Source organism: Ursus arctos, unplaced genomic scaffold (genome assembly GCF_023065955.2).
Source record: "Ursus arctos isolate Adak ecotype North America unplaced genomic scaffold, UrsArc2.0 scaffold_26, whole genome shotgun sequence".
NCBI lineage: Eukaryota > Metazoa > Chordata > Mammalia > Carnivora > Ursidae > Ursus > Ursus arctos.
The window spans coordinates 1033243-1056019 of record NW_026622941.1 but is presented as its reverse complement, the minus strand read 5'-3'; the positions used below and the strand labels follow the sequence as shown (position 1 = coordinate 1056019).

Genomic DNA, 22777 nt, shown 5'->3' with positions numbered 1-22777 from the left:
AACTTACACAGGCTTTATAAATTGAAGGAGCATATTCAGTTACGTAGTAAAACTGGGTTTCAAACTTTGGTCTATCTGACTCCACAGTCTATATTCTTTCTTTTCATTTTTTGTTTGTTTCCAGAGCTATGTTCTGGAGTTTTTTTTAATTATCTTTACAACAATGTGTTGCAAACTCTCTCAATATAATTACTTGTATGTACTTACTCAATTTATATCTTCAACAATATCAACTGCAACATCAATTGCAAGATACAATGACCAGCACAAAGTGGTGGCAGATACTGTCGGCTGCCTATTTACCAGCCATCCCCATTGTATCTTCCTTGCTGGCAGGGCTTTCTTTGGAGGGTGAAAATAACAGGTCCTGACTCTCCTAGCTTCCCTTGCAGCTAAGATAGTCCTAATGCTGTCCTCGAAGGTTATTGGTGGGGAGTTCTTGGGCTTCCTCCTTGATAAAAGGAGATGAGCTGGAGGAAATAGCTTGTCTTTTGCTTCACTGGATTGGTTATGCCTAAATGGAACTTGACTACCTGACAACCAAGTAAGGTGAAACCCTGGACTTGACATGGACAGCAGAGGTCACTTATTATAGAAAATAACAGATGACTTTGGGACACCTGGGTGGCTCAGTTATTTAAGTGTCTGCCTTCAGCTCAGATTATGATCTCGGGGTCCTGGATGGAGCCCCATGTGGGGCTCCCTGCTCAGTGGGGAATCTGCTTCTCCTTCTCCCTCTGTCCCTCCTACTCCCTCCCCGCTTGTGCTCACCCTCTCTCAAATGGATAAATAAAATAAAAATAAATAAAACAGATGACCTTGTTGTAAAACCTATTAAATGTGTGTATGCCATTTCTGGCAGCCAAAAGCATCCTAACTGATCACATGTTAAATATGAAAATTCCACTTTTCTGTTAGTAATAAAACCCCAGAATTCCCATTGCTGGTTAGGGTATGCATTTCAGGTGGATTTTCACTGGTTTCCTATCTAGAACTTTTTTTTCAAAGATATCTTCCTATTTACTTATTTATTTATGATTTTATTTATTTGAGAGACAGTGAGCGAGAGAGAGTGAGCATGAGCAGGGGGAGAAACAGAGGGAGAGGGAGAAACAGACTCCCTGCCCACTGAGCAGGGAGCCCAACATGGGGCTGGGTCCCAGGACCCTGGGATCATGACCTGAGCCGAAGGCAGATGCTTAACCAACTAAGCCACCCAGGTGCCCCTCTTCCTTTTTAAAAATAAGAACATGACTCTTGGGTATTAAATACCCAGGTCCTGGCAAAATCCTCTCCTAGGGCCGTGCATCTTAGAATGTGGTTAGATCCTGTTACACTGTTTCATACTGTTGAAATGATTTCACACAGGTAAGTATGATTTTCCCAACTAGATCACAAGCTCTTCAAGGTTAACAACCCTTACCCCCTTGCCACATCTCCCACAAACAATTCTTCAAATCTCCTAGAACAACTTTGATCTAAAATGGATCCAAAATGACTTGAAATGTCAAGGAAAAAAGAGATTAATGCACATGGACCCTTCCTCTGAGAGATGGTATGATACACCAAGGTTCGAACCTGGTTGTGAAATTCAAGCCCCCACTGCTCTTCACTTATCTCCTTGGTATTCTAATGATGACTGGTGCCTAAGGTACTCAGGGACACCAGGTGGGATGCAGCAGCAAGTTTTCCTCCTGATCTAAACCCCCAACATCTTCATTTTGATCTGAAATTGCAGCCATAATCTGGGACTCTTTTTGCTTAGGGTTTAAACATTTTAAGGACTGGAATATGCGAAGGTCGGTCTGAGAGAGGACGCATGAGCCTATGGAGTGAGCAGTGGGGAACCAAGCTGTGGCTAGGCTAATGGCATTTCAGAAACAATAGCAGCGGGCCTGCTTGAGCTGGGTGGGGTCTCCTCTTCAGCACTGATGAGTGTGGACAGAGCCTCCCAGCTGCTAGAGCAGGCCTGGTTCTAGTCCCTCTTCTGCCATTTAACCCACGTATGACTTTGGACAGGTGAATTAATCTCTTAAGCACAATTTGCTCATTATAAAATGGAGATCATCAGAAAAGGCTACTCTGGAGACTTTGGCTCTTCACCTATAAAATGGGGGAAGAAGGGGGCCTGGGTGGCTCAGTTGGGTAAGCATCCAACTATCGATTTCAGCTCAGGTCATGATCTCAGGGTCTTGAGATCGAGCCTGGAGTCCGGCTCTGTATTCAGCGGGGAGTCTGCTTGAGATTCTCTCTCTCCCTCTCCCTCTGCCCCTCCCCCACTCAAATAAATAAATAAACAAATAAATAAATCTTTTAAATAAAATAAAAGAAGGATAAAAACACCTTCCTAGCAGGACTGGGGTAAGAATTAGAAATAATATACGTGGGGCGCCTGGGTGGCTCAGTAGGTTAAGTGTCTGCCTTTAGCTCAGGTTATGATACCAGGGTCCTGGGATCCAGCCCCGCATTGGGCTCCCTGCTCTGCGAGAAGTCTTCTTCTCCCTCTCCCTCTGCCTACTGCTCCCCCTGCTTGTGCTCCCTCTCTGTCAAATAGATAAACAAAATCTTAAAAAAAAAAGAAAGAAAGAAAGAAAGAAAGAAAGAAAGAAAGAAAGAATATATGTAAAGTGCCAGATACTATTATCACTGTTATTCCTTCTCCAGGGGGTTGCCGGCAGGATTAAGTGAAATAATGCATACAAATTGGACAAGTGCTATAAAAGGACTATCAACAATATCAGTACTGCCCCAGGATCCCAGCAGTTCTTTTGAATGGTGAGGAGGAGCCCTCCCATCTATCACCTCCTCTGTCCTGCTTGTCTCCATATGGCTCACCTGTCTCTCCAGCATGGAAAAAGTAAGGCAGTTTAACACCATGCAAGCTGGGGATCATCAAAGCCTCCCTGTAGTCATACAAGGAGTGGCCAGTGTCCTCATGCCCCACCTGCAGGATAGAGAGCAGGGGACATGGAGCCATCCGCTTGGTCCATGCCTCAGCTGTAACTACAACAAAATTGTGCTTCTCAAACTAAACCACACTTATCCCCAGGGCTTTGTAGCTGTGTGCCAAGAGTAAGGGTGCCTTAGGATAAAAAGGGTACCTCCTTCAGAATGCCTATTTGGGGGGAGGGGGGCAGACAATGACACATTTTTATAATAAGCCAAATACGGATATTCAATGTAGTAGAATGGAGTGCAGGCCTGAAAGAGAGTTGGAACTTGCAAGTAGATCCCTTTGAACAACTACCTATCCCCCTTCTGACCCCAATTTCCCTCTAGGACTTGTCCATTACAGTCCTCGTAGGGACTGTTCTGGAAGCTCTATACTAGAGATGCTCCTTCTCAGCCCCCTTTGTCAGTGCTGCATGCAGAGGGAAAAGGTGAGATGGGAGGGCCTTCTGCCCCTTTCAGGAGAGGCCACATCCTTTGAGCAATCCCCAGGGATCCCAGGAGGACATCCCAGGTCCAAGCAAAATGAGTCTTTGAAATCCACTCCTTTGAGCTCTGGATGGTCTAAAAATAAGAGCTTAAGCACAGACTCAGGAAAAATGTACAGATTCTGTAAGAGGGAGTCAGGAGTGCCTTTCAGCCAGTTAGTTCAAACTACTTTAACTTTCTTAATGAGACTGATGAGTTGTCATCTGGGAAGTGCGCCCTGGCTGACAGAACCTGGCCAGGGCTTTGATTTGGTTGGAGGGGCAGGGGACAACTTGGCATCCCTGACAGTTTTGCCCAGGGCTGGCCCCATCTCTGCTTCCAGACCTCCCCCTCAACACATACACCATGTGCTACAGTTTTAAGAGCCAGCTGTGGGTAGGCAACGTGGGCTAGAAAGAGGGCGGATGGCAGGGGAACGGGAGTAAGCCCACCATTACTGCCCAACCTCCTTGAATTCTCCTTATTCTGGAACTCCCCCTTTCAGCCTTCTGGCCCTTTCTGCTCCCCTGTCTCTTGTGACTGTCATCCTCCTGCAGGCCCCCAGAGAAGGTCAGTGCTAAACTCTGGCCAGGCCTGCTCCTCTGCAGAGGGTTTCCGTGGGAGCCGCCAAGGCCTTCAGGAAGAGCAGCCTGCTGGGCTCCGCTCTCAGACAGCTTTGTGGTGCAGAATCCGTTACCAGGTCAAACCCTGCCACCATCCTGGGGAACGTGTTTCGAAGCATCATGGCTCTTTGGACGGATTTCATGATGAAGGACACGTTTCTCATTCTGCGAGAGAGACACAGAGAAGCAGGGACGACAGCGTGACTTGGCGTTGGTACTGCTGTGTACCCCAGAGTGGCTCCGTCGGCGCCTGGGGCTGGGCTGGTCCGAGGTACTCAGCAACCACTCCCCATGGCCCACGAGACCCTATCCCGACTGGGCTACAGTGATCCCTACGAGTGGCTACATCTGGGAGATATTTCACCCAAATCCAACCCTATCGAGGACTCTGGCTGGCTCCAGAAGGACCCATAGTGTCTGAAAAGCGAGTGAGGGAGACCTGTGGGATACTTTTCATTTAATCTACATTTGGATGAAGCAAAGAGGGCTCGTCCAAAACTTGCCCTGCGTCCCTGAGAGGATGGCTCCCAGTAGTGGGTGCAGTAGAGCCTGGCTCTCTGTTCACTGGGCACCTATGAAATGCAACAGACCCCCAAGTCCCTGTCAGGTCAGCTGGACCTGGAAACGATAGGTCCTCTGTCCTGAATTAAATCAGCAAGGCCCTGGGAACTCCAGAAACCATATAACTGAACTGTCTGTCTTCTCTCCTCACCCTCTCTGTTCAAGTCCTGGTTAGGGATTGAGACAAACAGCACAACCACGGAAGCACCAGCAGGAAAAGTCTGGTACAGCTCTGTGACAGGACAAAGGTCTCTGCACAGCAGCTGGCTCACTTGTTCCTCAGTTCTATGGGCCTAGATTTCTCTTGCCCCCTTCCCCCATACCTGCTCACTCCCTCTCCTGCAGAGGGAACACGAGCATTTACCAGCTAGCTGCAGCCCAGCCCTCACAGCCTCCTGCCACGGTTCCCAGGGAGCTTCTGAGGGAAACCCCAGCCTGCCAGCTCCATCCTGGCTGACTAGCACACAGGGGCAGGCCTCTGCTCCTGCGCCTCACCCCTCCAGCCCTCACAAGGAGGGAAGGGGAGTCAGGGGGGATGGGGCAGGGAGGAGTCTGACTGTCCTCCAGAGCCCAGCCTCTAGGGTAGGCTGAGCAAATGGAGGAGCTGCCCCTCCCCAAGCCCTGACTCCATGTAATCCCCATCTGATTGCTGCCCCTGTAGACTGGTCACAGGCCTTAGGCTGGCTGCCCGTTGACAGGAGGAAAGAGCCATCCTTTGGTACAATCAGAAGGAAAATTAAGCTATAAAGTTTTCTGCGATTGCTTGGGGGAAGAGTGGTTCTTGTTCACACATCAGGTCCCACAAACATGCTCCTATGGGGTGTCCACACACAGACTCTGCGATACCTGTCACTCAGGGCTCTGTCACCAGTCAAGGCCTTGCACACAGCCATCCACAGCACTTGGATGACATCAGGCAGAACCCCAGAGGCAAATTAAAACAAAGAAATGAGCCAGTTATCTGAACATACAGGCAAAAACATATCCATAACTGAGTTACCCAGGCCAATATGGGGTCAGGGCCTAGAATTGCCTGGAAAATTGCCACAGTGCTTCATTTCAGCTTAGTTGCAAAGATCTGAACTAGAAGTGACTTCAGAGGTAGATGTTTGCACCCATGCACAAATGTACCTTCAGAGCCCACGGCTCGTTGGCACTGGGGGTAGGTCTCTGATGCCAGCCTCCCAGACTCCCTCTTTCTCCCTCTCTCCTCCCCTCCCTTCTTAGTGGCTCTGCCTGCACCCTGTTCTCCCAAATCCTGCAGTTTCAACCATGTTCTCTCTCACCTGTGATCCGAATAAATAAGTTTGAGTCCAATAAACCCAGGATGCTTTTTCGCAAACATACAAGCCACTTCTCTATAAGTCCTCACTGACCACTCTTGGTCATGGATGGTCCCATTCAGTTCGTAAACCTGAGAAGGAAGCATGGTCATGGTCAGACATCAGAGGTGAGTGAAACTTCATTCCCATTGCCAATAATCTGTAAAACCATGCTGGACTTCACAATTTTCTTGACCAATGCCTTCAATAGCCTCAGACATTTATCAGAAATCCTAGTCCTGTCTGGGATAATGCTCTTGAACACCACAAAGCTGGGTGTCTGCCTGTCTCATTCACTGCTGGTCCTTCCACCTAGAACAGTGCCTGGCACATGGCAGGCACCCAACAGGCATTTGTGTAATGAACAAAGAACAGGTCAGTGGGGGAGAGGACCCACTTCATCTCCCCACTTTCCCACCCCTAGGCGGGATGTCCCCTGAGGTGGACATGGTGAGAGGCAGAGTGAAAAGAGCCAGCCATGGACAGTGGGTAAGGCAAAGGAGAAGGAACAGGTATAAAGAAGTACCCTCTAAAGTGCCCTCTTTGCAGGCTGGGCCACACCAAGCCCGCTATTGAGAAGCTGGAAGGGGTTGGAGTGACGCGTCCCCTGCCACTCCCTCTGCCCTCCCCTGTCACTGGGTCAGCTCTCAGCCCTGCACAAAGTGGCAATTCAGGGTCAGGACAGGATGTGGGAGTTTCCAAAGAGATTGTGGGGCAAGGGAGGATGGGAAGAAATAACCTGCAGAAGTTATTTCCATGAACATCAATTAAAAACCTGCTGTGTGCAAGGAATGAGGCTAGGCCCTGGAAGGGGTGCAAACGCTAGTAAGACAAGGTGCCTGCCCTTCAGAAGCTCCCGATCCAGTGGAGACAGGCTCTTTTCATTTTTACGATATAAAGCAGGAAGACTTAAGTGCTAAATAGAGGTTTATGGGAACTCAGAGGAAAGGGGGTCCCTTTTAACTGGAGAGGGTCAGAGAAGTTTCCGGGTGAAATGGCGCTGGTGCTGGGCCTGAGGAGGCTGCTCCAGGCTGGCCCCTCTGGCTAAAGCATTGCTAGTCCTGTGTAGGGAGCAGTCGTTCTACAGAGCCAGAACTGCACGGCCAGGGAGCAGAGGCTAGAGGGCAGAGAGGCAGAATGGGGGCCACGAGCCCTCTCACCATCTAACGGAGAGAAACCCCTTTTCCTCCTTGGGGTCATCTCTTATGTCCTAGAGCCGGTGGTATCCAGGAAGCTCTTCTCCTTCCCCTGCCAGTCACTTGCTCACTTTTACCGGCCCAGGGGACCTCCCCTTTCCCTCCCAGCTGCACCCTGGAGGTGCTGCCTTCTGTTCCGGGGCAGCCTCCCCAGGCCCACAGAGCAAGCTCTTGGCTCTTTTACTTCCAGGGTGCCTGTTCTGCAGCCTGCGTTGGGGGAAATGGGGTGAATGGGCAGCTCTTCCTAGCCCCTCCTCTTGCCCCATTGGCCTTGGTTCTTTGGTTTCCTCTGCTGCTGCCCCAGTGAGGCCTGGCCTCTCATGCAATCCCCTGCAAGCCTGCCTCAGCCAACTGGGCTCAGTATGGGCAGGTGGCTCTTCCCTGATTGCTTGGCCTAGGAGTGGACATGCTCAAGCTTATTGAATGTTAAAGCGGCCAGAACTTTCCAGAAGAGAGATTCTCAGAAACTGCTAACTCAGTATCTAGACTAGCCTGTTACTATTATTATATTTTTTACTGAAGGGGATCAGAACACGCCACCCTAAAATATGCTACTTTTCCATAAGGATTATTTTGCGTGGAAGGCAATTAAGCAGCAAACACAGAGCTCTCTGCCCTCCTCCTATCTGCCTACAAGCAGGACAGACACTGTTGGTGAAGGTGCTCCCCCTTCCATCCCCCACACCAGGAGAACAAGGCTTATCACTGGAGACAGAAGGTCAGCACTGAGATGGGTCTGCACAAGCAAACCTTACTAACATAACCCTTATCTTCTATGAGTTTCCCCCATATATTTCTCTCTCCACAATCTACTGACCCAGAAACCCAAACCCCTCTTCCTTTGTATCATCATTTCTCCACAATTTATCACCACTGGTTAAAATAGTGTATAAGCACCTGGTCTACCCAGTTCTTTGGGTCTTCACTTTTTTCTACAAAGGCCTCCATGCACACAAAAATTAAATATTCACATCAAATACGATGTGCATGCCTTTTCTCCTGTTAATGTGGCTCTTGTCAGTTTAATTTGCAGTCCCCCAAAACAGAACCTTAAGAGGGTAAAGGAAAGTTACTTTCGTCCTTTCCTACTTTACCAAGGATTTTTTAAAGAACTCTTCCTGTCACTGATCAAGGCTTCAACAGACTTCCAGGCCCTCTGTTAGAATCTTCACATCTTTGATGCTGAGAGAACCTATATCCTGTACCCCAGCAGTACTCAAAGTATGGTAAGGGAACCCCTACGGGTCCCCTAGACTTTTCCAGGCAGTCTGCAAAACCAACAACTCTCCTCATAAAGATTTTAAGATGTTATTTGTCTTTTTCATTCTCATTCTCTCATAAGTGTACAAAATTTTCCAGAAGTTGCACCATGTGTGACAATAGTGCTTTGACAAATAATGGATTGTGTGCTTGTGTAGGCTTGTGTTTTGAAATTTTCTCAGTTTTATTTTTTTTTTAAGATTTTATTTGTTTATTTATTTGACAGAGAGAGACAGCGAGAGAGGGAACACAAGCAAGGGGAGTGTGAGAGGGAGAAGCAGGCTTCCCACTGAGCAGGGAGCCCGATGCAGGGCTCGATCCCAGGACCCTGGGATCATGATCTGAGCCGAAGGGTGAGCCACCCAGGCACCCCTCAGTTTTAATTTCTAACACAGGCTAGATTATACAGGATATAGTAGATATAATCCATATAAACAAAAGCTCTTTGGGATCCTCCAAAATTTTTGAATGTCCAAGTGTGAGAACAATGCATTAATCCAACCTAGAATTGATACTTGACGCTGTCTTGGCATTACCCAGCTGATTTGCAGAAGGGAAGTCACCCGGCCAGACACACCAACAGGATTCTAAACTACTGACGGTGGGCTCCAGGTCCTCTGAATCCTCCCACCTTCCGTCCTATAGCATCAGAGTAGGAGCTCCACAAATAAGTGTTCACTTAAGAAGAGCACTGTCCACTTGGAGTTTCAAAAGTACTAAGCCTCGGCAGCATGTTTTAGAGAAGGGATGAATAGGTGGATATTGGAGCGGGTAGAATAGTGCTAGCAGAACAGAAGGGAAACAAAAGAACCTTTAAAAAAATCAACAAATGACAATTCTGCCTAAAAGAAGCTCCTTGGCATATTAAACAAGTACGTACGGATATGCAAATGACACAACTAGAGGCATGATGGGGGCTTGCATATGGCTGCAGTTCCAAGCCATCAATTCTGTCATTCTAGTACTTACTGCGGGAGCATCCGAGACTCCTGCCTTGCAGGGTTCCAACCCCACTGCCAGTTCCCATAGCATGGAGAGCTGCGAAGATGGAATCTGGCCCCTGAGGCTACAGATGCCAGAGCCCTTGTCTCTTGGTGCCTCAGTAAATCACCACCGGGTCTGCCCATGCCTTGTGCTCCTGGGCCTCTGGCTCCTGGCCAAGAAACTGCAGGCTTTATGGAAGCACCTAGGACAGGACCTGAATGCTCAAGAGCACCCCCATTTCAAGGAGCAAGAGACCCTTTTCACGGGGAGACCTGCAACCGCTGACAGCCTCAAAGCCACTCCACTACCAGTTAGAACACTGCTGTGAAGCCAGGCATTCAAGGAAAGTTCTCAGCTGGTGAGGGGGTTCTGGGCAGCCTTCTGGAATCAGGCTCCCAGTAGGGGTATGTTCTGCCCCAGTCAATCATACCTCCCAGGGTCGCTGCAAGGACCAAATGATTTAATATTTGGAAAGCACTCAGAAATGATAACTATCGGGGTGCCCGGCTGGCTCAGCCAGAAGAGCCTGTGAGTCTCGATCTCAGGGTCATGAGTTCGAGCCCCCCCATTGGGTGTAGACATTACTTAAAAAGATCAATAAAAACATAAAAAAGAAATGATAACTACTAATAATAATGTTATTATTACCAATCTTATTATCACCAGATGTAGAAAAACTCAAAATCTGCAGTTATCCTAGGAAGATGAGTTAATATCTAAGAATTGAACAATTAGCAAGTACAAGTAGGTGGTGTCAGTCATTTACCTAAGACTATGTGATACAAAAGCTGCTATCTCCCTGTAATAAGCCCTCTTGAGTTGAAAACACACTGGATTCAATGTAGATTATCTCAATTTTTCATTACAGTTTAATTGTGAAACTATAAAGTTGGCTATTTATGCAAGCCAAAGTAAGATTACAAAATTTTATTGTCTATGATATCATGGAATTACAGAATTCCAAAGGTGGAAGGAACCGAAGGGAAATGTGAAAGCAGACAGTTGCTCAAGGTCACACAATTAGTTTGTATCAAACCAGAAACCAGGACTCAGAATTAACTGAGCTTGTATTATGTGCCAGGTAATGTCAAGAGCCTTACATCATAAACTCCTTTAATCTTCGAAACCACACTATCAGGTAGTTCTCATTTTACAGATGAGGATTTTGAGGCTGAGAAAGGTCAAGAAACTCAGTCCTACTCCACAGTGGGAGTGAGGGATGGGGGTCTGCGGAGTTTCAGAATCTTGCTGACCCTGAGGGGCTCTTGTCATCAGAGCAGCCCCTGTCTTCACCTTCATACTCCAGTGGCAGGTAGGGGTCTCAGCGTCTCAGCTCCGGCTGCACATTACAATCACCTAGGCAGAGGGAGATGCCTCGGTCTCACCCCAGACTAGTTAAATCAGAATCTCTGGGGTCAAAGTTGGTCATTTTTATTTTAACCTCCCCAGGTGGTTCCAACGTACAATGTACAGCTAGGGTTAAGAGCTACTACTTTTGTGGACTTGACAGACAAGTAAACAGCTTGACTACAGCAGAGTAGGATAAGTCGGGTAAGGGGAGCAATTAAGGGGGTCCCCCAACCTCGCTTGTCAGTATTCTCGTAGTTACACCAGTAACAGGAAACAATGGTCACTTCAGCAACAAGCCAGGTGGAATTTTCAGTGGAGGATCGGCCAAGAATCCAGGAAAAACCCTGGCGGTGGGAGTTGGTAGGCAAAGCCCGAGTAGCGTTCCTTACACAAGTGACAGCATCCAAGGAAACGTCCGGGAACGACCACGATGGGTTCTCTCTGCCACTGACCGTCTCTCTCCTAAGACCCCCTGTCAGGAAGTGCCAGCAGCACAATCTCCTGTTGATAATCCTCCGGGGTTTTAGAAGAGCTCAGCTCTGAAGACTGGCCGGGACCCAGTCTGGGCCTCCGATTCTGGCCGTGGGGGAAGGGACTGGAGCCCAGGAGATAAGACCCGCCTAGCAACTGTTGCTAAAGGCAAGTAGCCTTTGTTATCAAGCATTAGTAACACAATAGGAGGCTGAGCAGCCAGGATAGTCCATCAACATCATCCCAGGCCCTGAATTAGCCCCACAAGCAAGAAGGGGGAGGTTGTGCGGCTCAGCAAAAGAATTCCCGTGCAGACGGTTTTTAGTTGTTAATGTGCTGATGGCTCCCCCTACTCTGGCTAATGGGGGGCATTAAGGCACAGACTCTCTATTGCAAGAGGCCTTTGTTCCAGGGTCAGAGCAGAACAAATGGTCAAATCCCATCCCCCTCAGCCTCTCCAGAATCCCAAATCCCAGCAGCCTTCCACCTTCTAGGATGCCCGGGCGGGGGGGGGGGGGGGGGGAGCAGAGTGGGACAAGAGGTTAGGAGCGAGGCAAGGTCCCCAAGTGAAATGCCCTAGAGCCCACTTCTCCATGGGGGAAGGAGAAAAGGGGGAGGGATGGAACAGGAAACGACTGATTTCCCTCCAGTTTCTCAGCACCTTCCCCTAAATGCTTCCCCACCGGCTCAAGATGAAAGTCACAGCCCTCAAAGGGACCAAGACCCAAAGCCTCTGCAATCCCCCTCCCCTCCACCCCCTAAGGCACCCAGGGCTCTGTCAGGATTGATGGGCTACTTCCCCCTACGCTCCACACTGAGAAAGCTGCCAGGATTGCCCAACAGGAAGCGGCCCCCCCAGCAGGGGCCAGCACTACTCTGGGTGAAACATCAGCTCAGCCAGTCGCAGGGGCTCTCTTTCCCCTATGGAAGGATGAGCCAGATGCCCTCTCCAGCAGCTCCTTTTGAGATTGAGCATGGCTGCCTCAATGCTCATAAAATCCAGCACCCTGGCCTCTATCCAGTCACTCCTTACCATCGATGTGATCTTGGTCGAGCTCTTTGACCTTCCCAAGCCTCAGTTTTCACGTCTGTAAAGCGCAAGCTTGCTGTGCAGTTCAAGAGCTTTGTAAAGGTCAAGGCGAAGAAGGCCCTTGCTCCAAGTATGGTCTGGGTGAAACCATCTGCACTAGAATCACCGGGAGGAGGGGAATAAGCTGAGTTAATTTCTCAGCTTCCTGGCCCTACCCAAGAAGACAGAATTATAATCCGGGGAGGTCGAGCCAAACGCGAGTTTTAAAGAGTACCTCCAGATTATTCATGTGAGCCTGTGAGTCTGAGGACCACTGTCAACGAGCACGATTATCTCTACTGGTGCCTCTTGGCAATGTAAGATGTGGTGCCAGCCTGAAATATCTCACAATCTGACCTAAATCATGAGGCAACAAACGCTGGGTGCTGGAAATCCACATTACCAGCAAACAAAGATGGAGATGTGGACTGCCACAGGCCTGGGACGGGGGTGAAGGAGGGGTTGGCGGACCTACAAACCAGTTTCAGTGGAACCCAGAGAGGAGGACGGGCTGAGACGGGGTGGAGCCCATACTTGGAGAGAAAAGGATTTTCCAGGCCAAAACACAGGAATAAATTGTTCTGGGAAGTGCAATTTCTTCCAGCTCACATAGGCCAGACCCAATGCCAGCTCATCTCCCTTAGAAAGTCTCCTAATAGGTGGTGGACCCTCGCTTCCTGTAAAAGGATCATTTGTGTCCAGGTCTTACCTACTCTGTTCACAAAACTGCTGAAAGCTGTACTGGTGGACAAAGGTCAGCCCCACTCGTATTTCCCAAGAACTGTACTCAGGGCTTTAACTACCAAACAAGCAGTCAGATCCTGAGGGAGATAGGCACCCTTAGCTGAGAGCCTACAGTTTGGGATCCTCCAGGGCCAGCCTTGAGCTAAACTTAAGGAGGATATTAACATATCTGAGGGGAAAGGTGGGTCAGTCCTGAGCGCTGAGCCTTGAGGAAGCTTGGTCTCAGATGAAGGGAAAGGGAGCCCTGACACACAAACTGGAATTACTGGTTCTTGGGTCAGGTATATCCTTCATCAGAGGGTCGTTGGAAGATTTTAGATCAAACTGGGGGTTGTAAAACCAGTTTAGGAATCCCAACAAGAATTTAAAAATTTTTTAGAATGCAAAAGTATCAATATCTGTACATTGTATTATTTCCTAAAATGTTTCATAGATACATATGGATACACGTGGAAACACTGTCTTCAATAAAGTCAATTTACTATAGCATTTTCTACTCTCCCTGGGGAAAGGGTGATCATTTTCATCAGATTTTCCAAAGATTAAGTACACTGTTGTGTACTCTCTTAAATTCTCAGAGCCCAATGACAGGGCTTCTTAGGACTCCCGCTCACCAACATCCTGGCTATAACTTGGCTTCAGGAAAGGCTAAGATTTGCCTTCAAGGAGAGAGAATTTCCCAGTCAAGAAGCATAAGTGTCTGGCCTAATTGACAGTTTTTTCCAAAAACCAGCATTCTGACTTTCTTGTTATACTTCTGTGTCTTATGAATTTGGTCAATGTGCTTCGGTCCTCTGGAGCTCTATCACTTCTGAGTGCACAAACAATAACATTTCCAAGACTATAAAGACCATGGAATATGGTAACAAAGCCAAAATGATGCCACCCTGTGGGCCTTGCCACAAACTTGAAGGTCAGTTACCAAAGCATTGGTATGCTCAACAAATATTTCGATGAATAAGCGGACAAGTTAGGACACGATGTAGGGGAGAGCGCTACACAAAGGTCATGGTTCCCCAAGCCACTTAAAATCTTTAACCAGCTCAAACTCTTTGTGAGCCCACCAAATGGAACATTCAGAAATCCTGCCCACTCCCACAACACCCAATTCCTTCCCACAAATAGTCTTCAGGGAAGTTCTGTCCCACAGACATCCCAAAGGAATGGTCCCGGAGCATCTGATCACCTGAAGCTGCTCTCCTCAATGAGGGGCCCCCTAATGGGGAGGCCATCCTCGTTCTCTCCTTCTACAGCCCACTTCATGAATTTTCCAGCCTATTTCTGTTTGCAGGGCCCCTTTCTTGGCCCACGCCTCTTTTCAACTCACAGTTTCTGTGGGAACCTCATCCCTCTGACAGTTTTAAGGATTACCTTTCTGCAGACAAATTATCACACATCTGTTTCCAGGCTAGAACTCTCCTCTGGGCTCCAAAGTCACATATTCAACCACTTCCCAAACATCTTCAAAGGGCTGTCTCAGAGGTACCTCCAACACTACAGGTTCAAAACCAAAATTTCTATTCTCCCTCCCCATCCTGCTCCTCCTGTTACTTCCTCTATCTTCACTAATGTCACCACCAGTTAACTCAACTCAAGCTGGACGCCAGCCAGTCATCATAGAGTCCTCACCTCACATGGTCAGTCAGGATGACCTCGAGAGTCCTCCTCTGGCACACTGCACATCTCCACCTCCTCGTTGCTCCTGTCTCCCCCAAGCCTCATCATCTCACACCTGCTGTTTCCCTGCTCTCCCAGCCTCCATCCCCACCTCTCTCACCAGGCAACCCTCACACCGCAATCCGTTCTCCCCAGTGCTACCAAGGTGATCCATTCGCCAGACCCATCAGCTGTCCCAGGACCAAGAGTGTAGTCTCGAGGGACTCTGGGAAGCTAAATTTTGATATGAAAGGAAACCAGGTCAAGAAAGGTTCAGGTATGAGGCACTGCTCAGAGTCCAAGGCCAGGGAACCCTGAGCATCCAGGAGGCACGGTGTATCCAGGAGAAGGTGAGAAGTAGGGGTCATGAGAGAAGGGGGTACAAAGGGGATTTTCACAGTTTTGGGGGGCCAGCCAAGAGCAGTGCAGGTTTCCTTGCTCATGGGGGCCCCTGGAAAGACACATGTCCCATTTGGGATAAAACCAGCATCCAGTCCTATACCAGTACTAAGGTGGGGAGCCTTTGAAGACCTACAGACTGAGATCTGAAAGTCAAGCCAGAGCAGAGGAAAGAGGTGGGCTCACCGGGAACAGCATGGCTCTGAGCTCCAGGTAGAGCACATTGTCCTGGTAGAACTCCTCCAGGGCCTGGAAGACATAGTCTCTGAACACTGGTGCATAGTGGACAAGGCCAGAGATTGTGAAGAAGATCCTTTGAAACTTGGACCAGACGATATTTTGGTTTGCATAATCCACCTCGGGGTTCTCAGTCATCAGAGTGAAATTCTTTAGCAGCCTGTCCAGGACACAAAGTGGGTAAATTGAGGAGGCATGTTTCAAGCCATCACCTTCAGGCACCTGCAGGATTCCTCTCCACTTTGCTTCTCCCACCAGCTGACCCAGATGCATCACAGTGATGAGAGGCGAGGGGAAGCACTCCTGTCTGATGGAGGCTGCTCCCTGAGACGCACTTCGTGCTCCTCAAGACCCAGCTCAGGTGGGATGTTCCCACCAACCAGGCTCTCCTGCTCCCCCTTTCATGCTTAGCCAGTCCAACCCCATTGTGCTTACATCCAAGATCAAGCTCTCTTGTGGGGGGGGGGTTGCACCAAATTTTATCCCCCTAAAATCCATAGGTTGAAATCCTCACCCTCAATGTGACTATAGTTAGAGATAGGGCCTTTATGGCGGTAATTAAGGTTAAATGAGGTCATACGCGTGGGGCCCACATAGAATAGGACTGTTGTCAGGGACACCAGGAGTGCACACACACACACAGGAAAGGCCGTGTGAGGACCCACTGACTGCAAGCCAAGGACAGAGGCCTCGGGAGAGACCAGACTTGCCAGGATCTTGATCTTGAACGTCTAGCTTCCAGACCAGTGAGAAAATAAATTTCTATTGTTTAAGCTGCCCAGCCTGCAGTATTCTGTTATGGCGGCCCCAGGGAGCTAATACAGGACGTGCGATGGAAATATGGGCACTACAGCACCCGTGCTTCACCCCTGAGTGGCCGTGTCCTAGCTGCGTGGCCATGGGCAGATTCCTTAACCATGCTGAGCTTCATGTTTCTTATTCGTGAAGGGAAGTAAGCTCACAAAAGCACTCTGTGGATGGTTCTATGATGAAAACAGTTATTACTTATAATATTACTGTTCAAGTGTGTTAGGAAGTTGCTCCATCACATTTTCAAGCTGTTTCACCCGCCAATGCACTGTCATTATTCCAGGAGCTGGGAGCTTTTCATCTTTCTGGTGTTAAGCATCTAGACAAATTTCATTTGATGCAACAACAGTGTTACTGTTAATACCTCTTACAGATCAAATTGGATTTTAAATGAATCAGGAACTTGCTATTTGAATACTTTTGTGAAGTCAAGTGTCTTGTAAAGTTAAAAGAAAAAGCCTCCTGATTTTGTTTAAGGCCAGATTTGCACATGTTGGTTTGCACCAAGGAAGACACACCTGCACACCGCCCACTACTTATATGGGTGTGTAACACATTCTTTCCGAGCCACACTCACCCGCTGTCAAACTCAGTGACGTTCTGCATCTCCTTTCGATATTTCTCCAGCAAAACCCACTCTGAACACTCTGCTGCCAGAGGGGTGGGGGGTGTTGGATAAGCAAATTTGAACTTCAGGGCCCCCTTTGGGGTGATACAGAAATGGCAGTGGGGCCTATAGGTGACATTTGTCACCAGCCAGCTCATGCTCAGGATGCCGAAGTCATGGACATGTAAGGCAGCCCCTGGAAAGGGAAGAAGGGTGGGGGTGGGGGTGAAGCAAAAGAGGTGAAGTCCAGATTCCAGGGCACAGGGGCCGTGAGGACAGTGTCGATGGATACTCCTATGGGCCCAGATACTCCCTTGTGGGTGGATGCAGTCGCTTTGTCAGGGAAGACAGTAATGCCCAGCTCCCATGCCCTACTGTCTCTCTGAGGCAGAGTCCCTTCTGAAGCAGGGCTTTGGGTTTCCAGGGTAAACCAGCAGCCACCTTGGACCAGCCCCTTCCTAGTTTGCCAAGAAAGAACAAAGGTACAGAGTAGCTGAGTGGGGTTCTCACTGCTCCATTTATTTATTTTCATTTTACTTATCATTATTTTTTAAAGTAGGCTCCACACCCAATGTGGGGCTTGAACTCACAACCCTGAGATCAAGAGTCACACACTGTGTGACTGAGCCAGCCACGTGCTCCCCACTGCTCCATTTAGAACAATAACAGCTCCAATAAAAATGCTAGCTCCAAGTTTAGTTCCCCTACCTGCCCAGCACCCCAAACCACCCTCTCCAAACCTCTACCTTTTGGCATCTTCTTCAGGATATTAAACACCTCACTCTTCTCGATGAGATTCTTGGCCTGGAAAAAGTGCATGCTGGGAGGAAAATTCTGGATCTTCATGGCCTGTGTCACCTCAGCCTTTTTGAGAGCCATGAGCCTCTCATTGGCCAGCTCCTCCTGTTCGGTCAGCACCAACTGCCCCCCCAGCTGCATCATCTTCTCTCTCATCAACAGCTGGGTTCGTGCTGCATCTATGGATACGGCTGAGCCGAAAAAAGGTATCGCCGCCACCAAAAGCAGGAAGAGCAGGGCTGGCCGCCCCAACGGGCCACCCCCGGACATCGGGAAGCCTGGAAGAGGAAATCGCTTAGATGGAAACCCAAAAGGGCTAAAGAAGGGAGTAGGTCAGTGAAAATCTACAGATTTAAATGTCAAACTCTGATTCTCCTTCTCCCACTCTGTTCTCAGATTACCAGGAGGCAGCATACTGAAGGATTCTTCTCCAAGCCCGCAGAGGAAAGACCTCCAGGTACAGACCTAAAGGAGTTTCTCAAATAATAAGGCACCATGAGCCCTCCTTGAAAAAAGTGGAGCTTTTCAGTTAGCGAGCCCTGTTCACACATAGAGGAGGACATTGCAATCAGTTTTTTAGTATTTCACTTTTAAATATCGTCAGGGAGCAAGAGATCACAAGGCATATAAAGAAAGCCTCCAACATGGTAAAGAAACACGAAAAAAACAGAGAGAGAAGGAAACAAAGGGAAACAGAGACAATGCAGGAAATAAAAGAAAAATTCAAAAGAACCATACTTATATCCCAAGAAGGACACTAAAGATACTGTGTCCATAAAACAACTACAGGGAATTATTAAAAAATGTAATTTTTTATACTATGGCTAGCTGGCTGGCTCAGTCGGCACAGCATGAAATTCCTTGTCTCAAGATTGTGAGTTGAAGTCCCACACTGGGTGCAGAGATTACTTTAAAAAAATTAGGGGCGCCCGAGTGGCTCAGTTAGTTAAGCGTCTGCCTTCAGCTCAGGTCATGATCTCAGGGTCCTGGAATCAAGCCCCATGTCTGGCTCCCTGCTGACTCAGCAGGGAGTCTCCTTCTCCCTTTCCCTCTAACCCTCCCCCTGTTGTGCTCTCTTGGGCTCTCTCGCTCTCTCTCTCTCAAAATAATAATAATAATAATTGAAATAATTAAATAAATTTAAAAATAAACAATGAGAAAGAGCTTTTAGAAATTAAAAATACAAAAGCTGAGAAGCGCCTGGGTGGCTCAGTTGGTCGAGCATCTGTCTTCAGCTCAAGTCATGATCCCAGGGTCTGGGATCAAGTCCCACATCGGGCTCCCAGCTCAGCAGGGAGACTGCTTCTCCCTCTGCCTGTCGTTCCGCCTGCTTGTGCTCTCTGGCGCTCTCTCTCTCTGACAAATAAACTTTATAAATCATTAAAAAAAAAAAAAGGATTCTCTCTCCCTCTCCCTCTGCTCCCCGCTCTACACTCTCTATCTAAAATAAATAAATAAATAAATCTTTTTAAAAATACGAAAGCTGAAATTTTAAAAATTAACTAGCAATATTACAAGATGGAATTGAAGATGATCTTTTAGAAATTAGGATAAAATAAGAGAGAAACAAATGAGATGATTATTGGCTCAGGAAACCCAACCCCAAATAACAGACATATCAGAAGGAAAAAGAAAAAAGAAAAATAGGAGAAAAAAGTAAATAAGTAATAGAAAAAATTGGGCCAGAATGGAAGACCTGAATCTCTGGTTTAATGAGGCTTGTTGAGCTCCTAGCATAGCACAATTGCCACTGGCTACACCAAGATAGATCATCTTGATATTTCGGAATGTTAGCACTAAAAGATGTTAAAAGCTTCTAGAGAGCAGCTAGTCCAGGTTGGCAGTGAGCAAGGATTTAAGGGCAGAAGGAAAGAAACTTGCTTTTATTGGGTCTCCTCATGCCAGGCATTATGTTAGGACTTCACCTGGGTCATTTGTTTGAATTACATTTAAGAATTATAGGGTGCGTGGCTGGCTCAGTCAGAGGAGCATGCAACTCTTGATCAAGGCTATAATTTGGAAGACCTCAGGATCAGTCTCAAATTAGTATGTCTTTAACCATGAGACCTTGGGCAAACTGCTTAATGTCTATGGGTCTCAGTTTCTCACCTGTGAAAAGGGTGAATTACACAAGATCAGTGGCCCTCCAAGTGTGATACAGGTATCATCAGTGATACAAGATACCACTGTTTAGGTTGAATAAAAAATTTTTTTAAATAAGTTAACTGAAATAAAGATATTAAGTAGGGGCGGCTGGTTGGCTTATTTAGTTAAGCATCTGCCTGCGGCTCAGGTCATGGTCTCAGGGTCCTGGGATCAAGCCCCGCATCAGCCTCCCTGGTGAGTGGGGAGCCTGCTTCTCCCTCTCCCTCTGCCCCTGCTGTGCCCTTGTGCTCTCCTCTCTCTCTCTCTCACTCCTTCTCTCAAATAAATAAATACAATCTTTTTTTTTAAGAAAGTTATTAAGTAAATAGAGATGCAGAGATATGACAAAGGTGAAAAGCTTGCTAATCACTGAAATACAATATATCCTAGGTTCTTTCCAAGGCTAAATTCAATTATTTTAAGGTACATCAGACACCAAGAGGCAATTTTCAGAAGGAACTGGATACTATTTACTCTAGTACCACAGCTATGATAGGGGCTGTACCTTCCTAATCAGAGAGTTGGACTTTCGAAGAACCCCTGCAACTTCATCAAGGCTTCGAATCTCTTCAGACTACAGTATTTGCCAACAGCTGGAAGAAGAGAGTGACATTTATGCCACCATCCCATCCCTCCCATGCTGCATCCTCCGATCAACGGCCCCAGCCCCTTGTCCCTCTCTCCTTACTGACACATAGCAGAGGCCACTAGTTCCACAGTCTCCATCTCTGTCCTCTCCGCAGACCCCAGAAGTAGTTGTGTGGCCCAGCATCTAGGGACTTTTCCTGGCCTGACAGACACAAGTTTATCTAACATTGGTCCTGGCCCGCGTTGGCTGAGCATCAGGAAAAATCATCCCTATAACACTTGCTATGCTGACTTCATCTCTCTTCTCATGAAAAGTTTCCTTTACTTTTAAAAGAGGGTGCATGAAAACTCTATAGTTTGTTCCCAGAATAAGAACAAAGAAATGGACCATGTACATCTGTGACTCTGAGTCAATGGCCTTGGGTCTACAGCCATTTTCAAAAGCCTGTTGTGGAGCAAGGCTGTGCTCTTCCTCCCCACTGGGAGGCACAAACCGCCTTCAGGAGGGAGGGGAGGGTCAGGGGGTCAGGGAGGGCTGCCAGCAGGTAAACAGAGCCCAAGTGCCAGTGTCCCAGCTACCTACTGTAACCTCACGAGCTAGACGCCCACCCCAGGGGATCCCAGGTACCTCAGAGCAGCTCCAGAAACTGCGGACTGTTTGCCGAGTCTCCCCAACAGCTGTGTCAGAAGCCCCAGAAAAGCTCACCATCCTGTTTTCACTTCCTGTCAGCTCGGGTTTCACTTCCTCCCAGCCTCATGCTGCTCAGGCCTCCAAAGAGAGGCAAGGAAGACGGGGTCTGGCAGAGCCGAGGCAGCAAGTGGGCCTGAGAGTACGTGTTTACATGTGTGCGTGTGTGCACTGATGTGCTTGTGGGGCGATTTCTGTGTGTGTTTGTATGTGTTCGCGTGCCTCTGTGCACGTGTGCATGTGGGCATTAAGTATGTGTTTGTGAGGCAGTTCTACGCATGTTTGTGTGTGTCTATGTGTTTGTGTGAGTTTATGCATGTGTGTGGGCTTCTCTAGGTTTGAGGGGAGGATACGGGTGTGTTTATGTTTGGGGTGTCTTTGTAGGGTCCAGAGCATAGTCTTAGACAACAAGCACCACAAGGAGGCACTCCAAAATCTGCTCATGAACTTTGGGAAGTATAGCCCTCCTCCAAAGGTGACTGGGAATTGTGGGGCAACCCTCTAGACAGAGGGTGAAAAGGTACATATAAAAGAGGGTAAACGTTTTAGGGGGAAAATTCAGGGATGTGGGAGCAGGACAGTTGAGGAAGTAGAGAAGTATGAGGCAAGAGCAAGGGGGCAGGGAGGATGGGCGAGAGGGCAAGAGGCAGAAGCTTCCGGGGGGAGAGAAGAGTGGGACCAAGTCCTGATACCCAGACGCTGGAGTCAAGCCTACCTTTGCACCCTGGCCTGGCCATTCGCAGCTGTGTGGCCTTGACGATGTTACTTAAACTCTCTATACTTCAGTGTCCTGATCTGAAAATGGAGGTCACAAATCAATGACTACACAGGGTCCACTGTGAGAATGTATGCAAAGTGCCCGGTGCATAGTAAGTTCTCCAGAAAGAGTAGCCGTTACTACTACTGGAAATAACAATTGTGACATAGCGTCCGAGTGAAGCTAAATAGGACATCTGAGACCATCCCAGTGACTTCTGCAGCACACGCCTGCTCCACAGACTTGCCGAGTACCCCTCCTGCCCTGCCCCCTCTAAAGGCCTTCTACCCCAGAGACACCCACAAACCCTCCAGCACTTCCACTTCTGCTGTCTCTAAACGTCTGGAACCTTGGGGCCCCTTGTCATCATCTTCTCTAAAAAGTAAAAAGGTCATCGTTTCATAAACAAGAAGAAATCCAAAAGTGAAAATACAGAGGAACTAACAATTCCCTCATCACAAGTTCAAGATTAATTTTTTTACAAGTCCGTGAAATCACAAGAAACAAGTAGTAAAGACAATTGACTAACAGAAGGGTAGGAAGGGAAAAATCACCCATTTTGAATGTAAGTCATTAGAAGATTTTTTTAAGGTACCAGAGCAGAACTCTTTCCAAAAGCTTTGGTTAAAAGTAAGAGCTAATATTCACATCCCAAACGCTTGGCTCCGGAGACTCTGGCTCAGGACTCAGCTGGGAAGTGCAGAAAGCCAGAGGAGGGCTGTGGGTCCTGAGGCTGGAGTTACTGCATCAGCCAGAAGCTACCTGGGCCAGGGGAGTAGAGGACCCAGATGTGGAGACAGAAGCAGAGAGGGGAACTGCTGGGAGCGCACACCTGGACACAGGATCGGAAACGATGAACCGAAGCAGGGTCAGACCTAGGAGACCAACCAGCAGGACCTGCAAACCTCTTGGCCTTCTGGGGCCATCAGCCTTCTTGGGGGCGTGGCAGTGAGCACGTCTAGTCGCAGAGGTGTACCACCTGACGACAGCAAGCCACGGTGTAAAAAGGAGAGGCCGTTCTGGGAGAATATTCTGCCAAGCGCAGAGACTGTAAAATATGGAACAGGGCTCTGCTTTTTACACTTTATTGAAGAT

At 48.1% G+C, this 22777-nt stretch overlaps 1 protein-coding gene across 5 annotated transcripts in view; it reads right to left on the bottom strand.

Moving 5' to 3' along the window:
* ADA2 (adenosine deaminase 2) overlaps window positions 1-20958 on the bottom strand; it is a 39676-nt gene extending 18718 nt beyond the window's left edge. The window contains exons 1-8 of one of the 5 annotated variants that reach the window (XM_026502757.4): window positions 20866-20924; window positions 20155-20242; window positions 17453-17782; window positions 16677-16902; window positions 15239-15449; window positions 5888-6015; window positions 4115-4205; window positions 2836-2944 (exon numbers count right to left, since the gene is read on the bottom strand). In XM_026502757.4, coding sequence (XP_026358542.2) covers window positions 2836-2944; window positions 4115-4205; window positions 5888-6015; window positions 15239-15449; window positions 16677-16902; window positions 17453-17774 — 1087 coding nt within the window. In that variant the 5' untranslated portion in view covers window positions 17775-17782; window positions 20155-20242; window positions 20866-20924. Of the gene's footprint in view, window positions 1-2835; window positions 2945-4114; window positions 4206-5887; window positions 6016-15238; window positions 15450-16676; window positions 16903-17452; window positions 17783-20154; window positions 20243-20865 lie in introns of those variants that run through there. The other 4 variants (XM_026502758.4, XM_057318999.1, XM_048216765.2 and 1 more) reach the window with 4 other exon arrangements.
* Between the last annotated feature and the right edge of the window lie 1819 nt (window positions 20959-22777).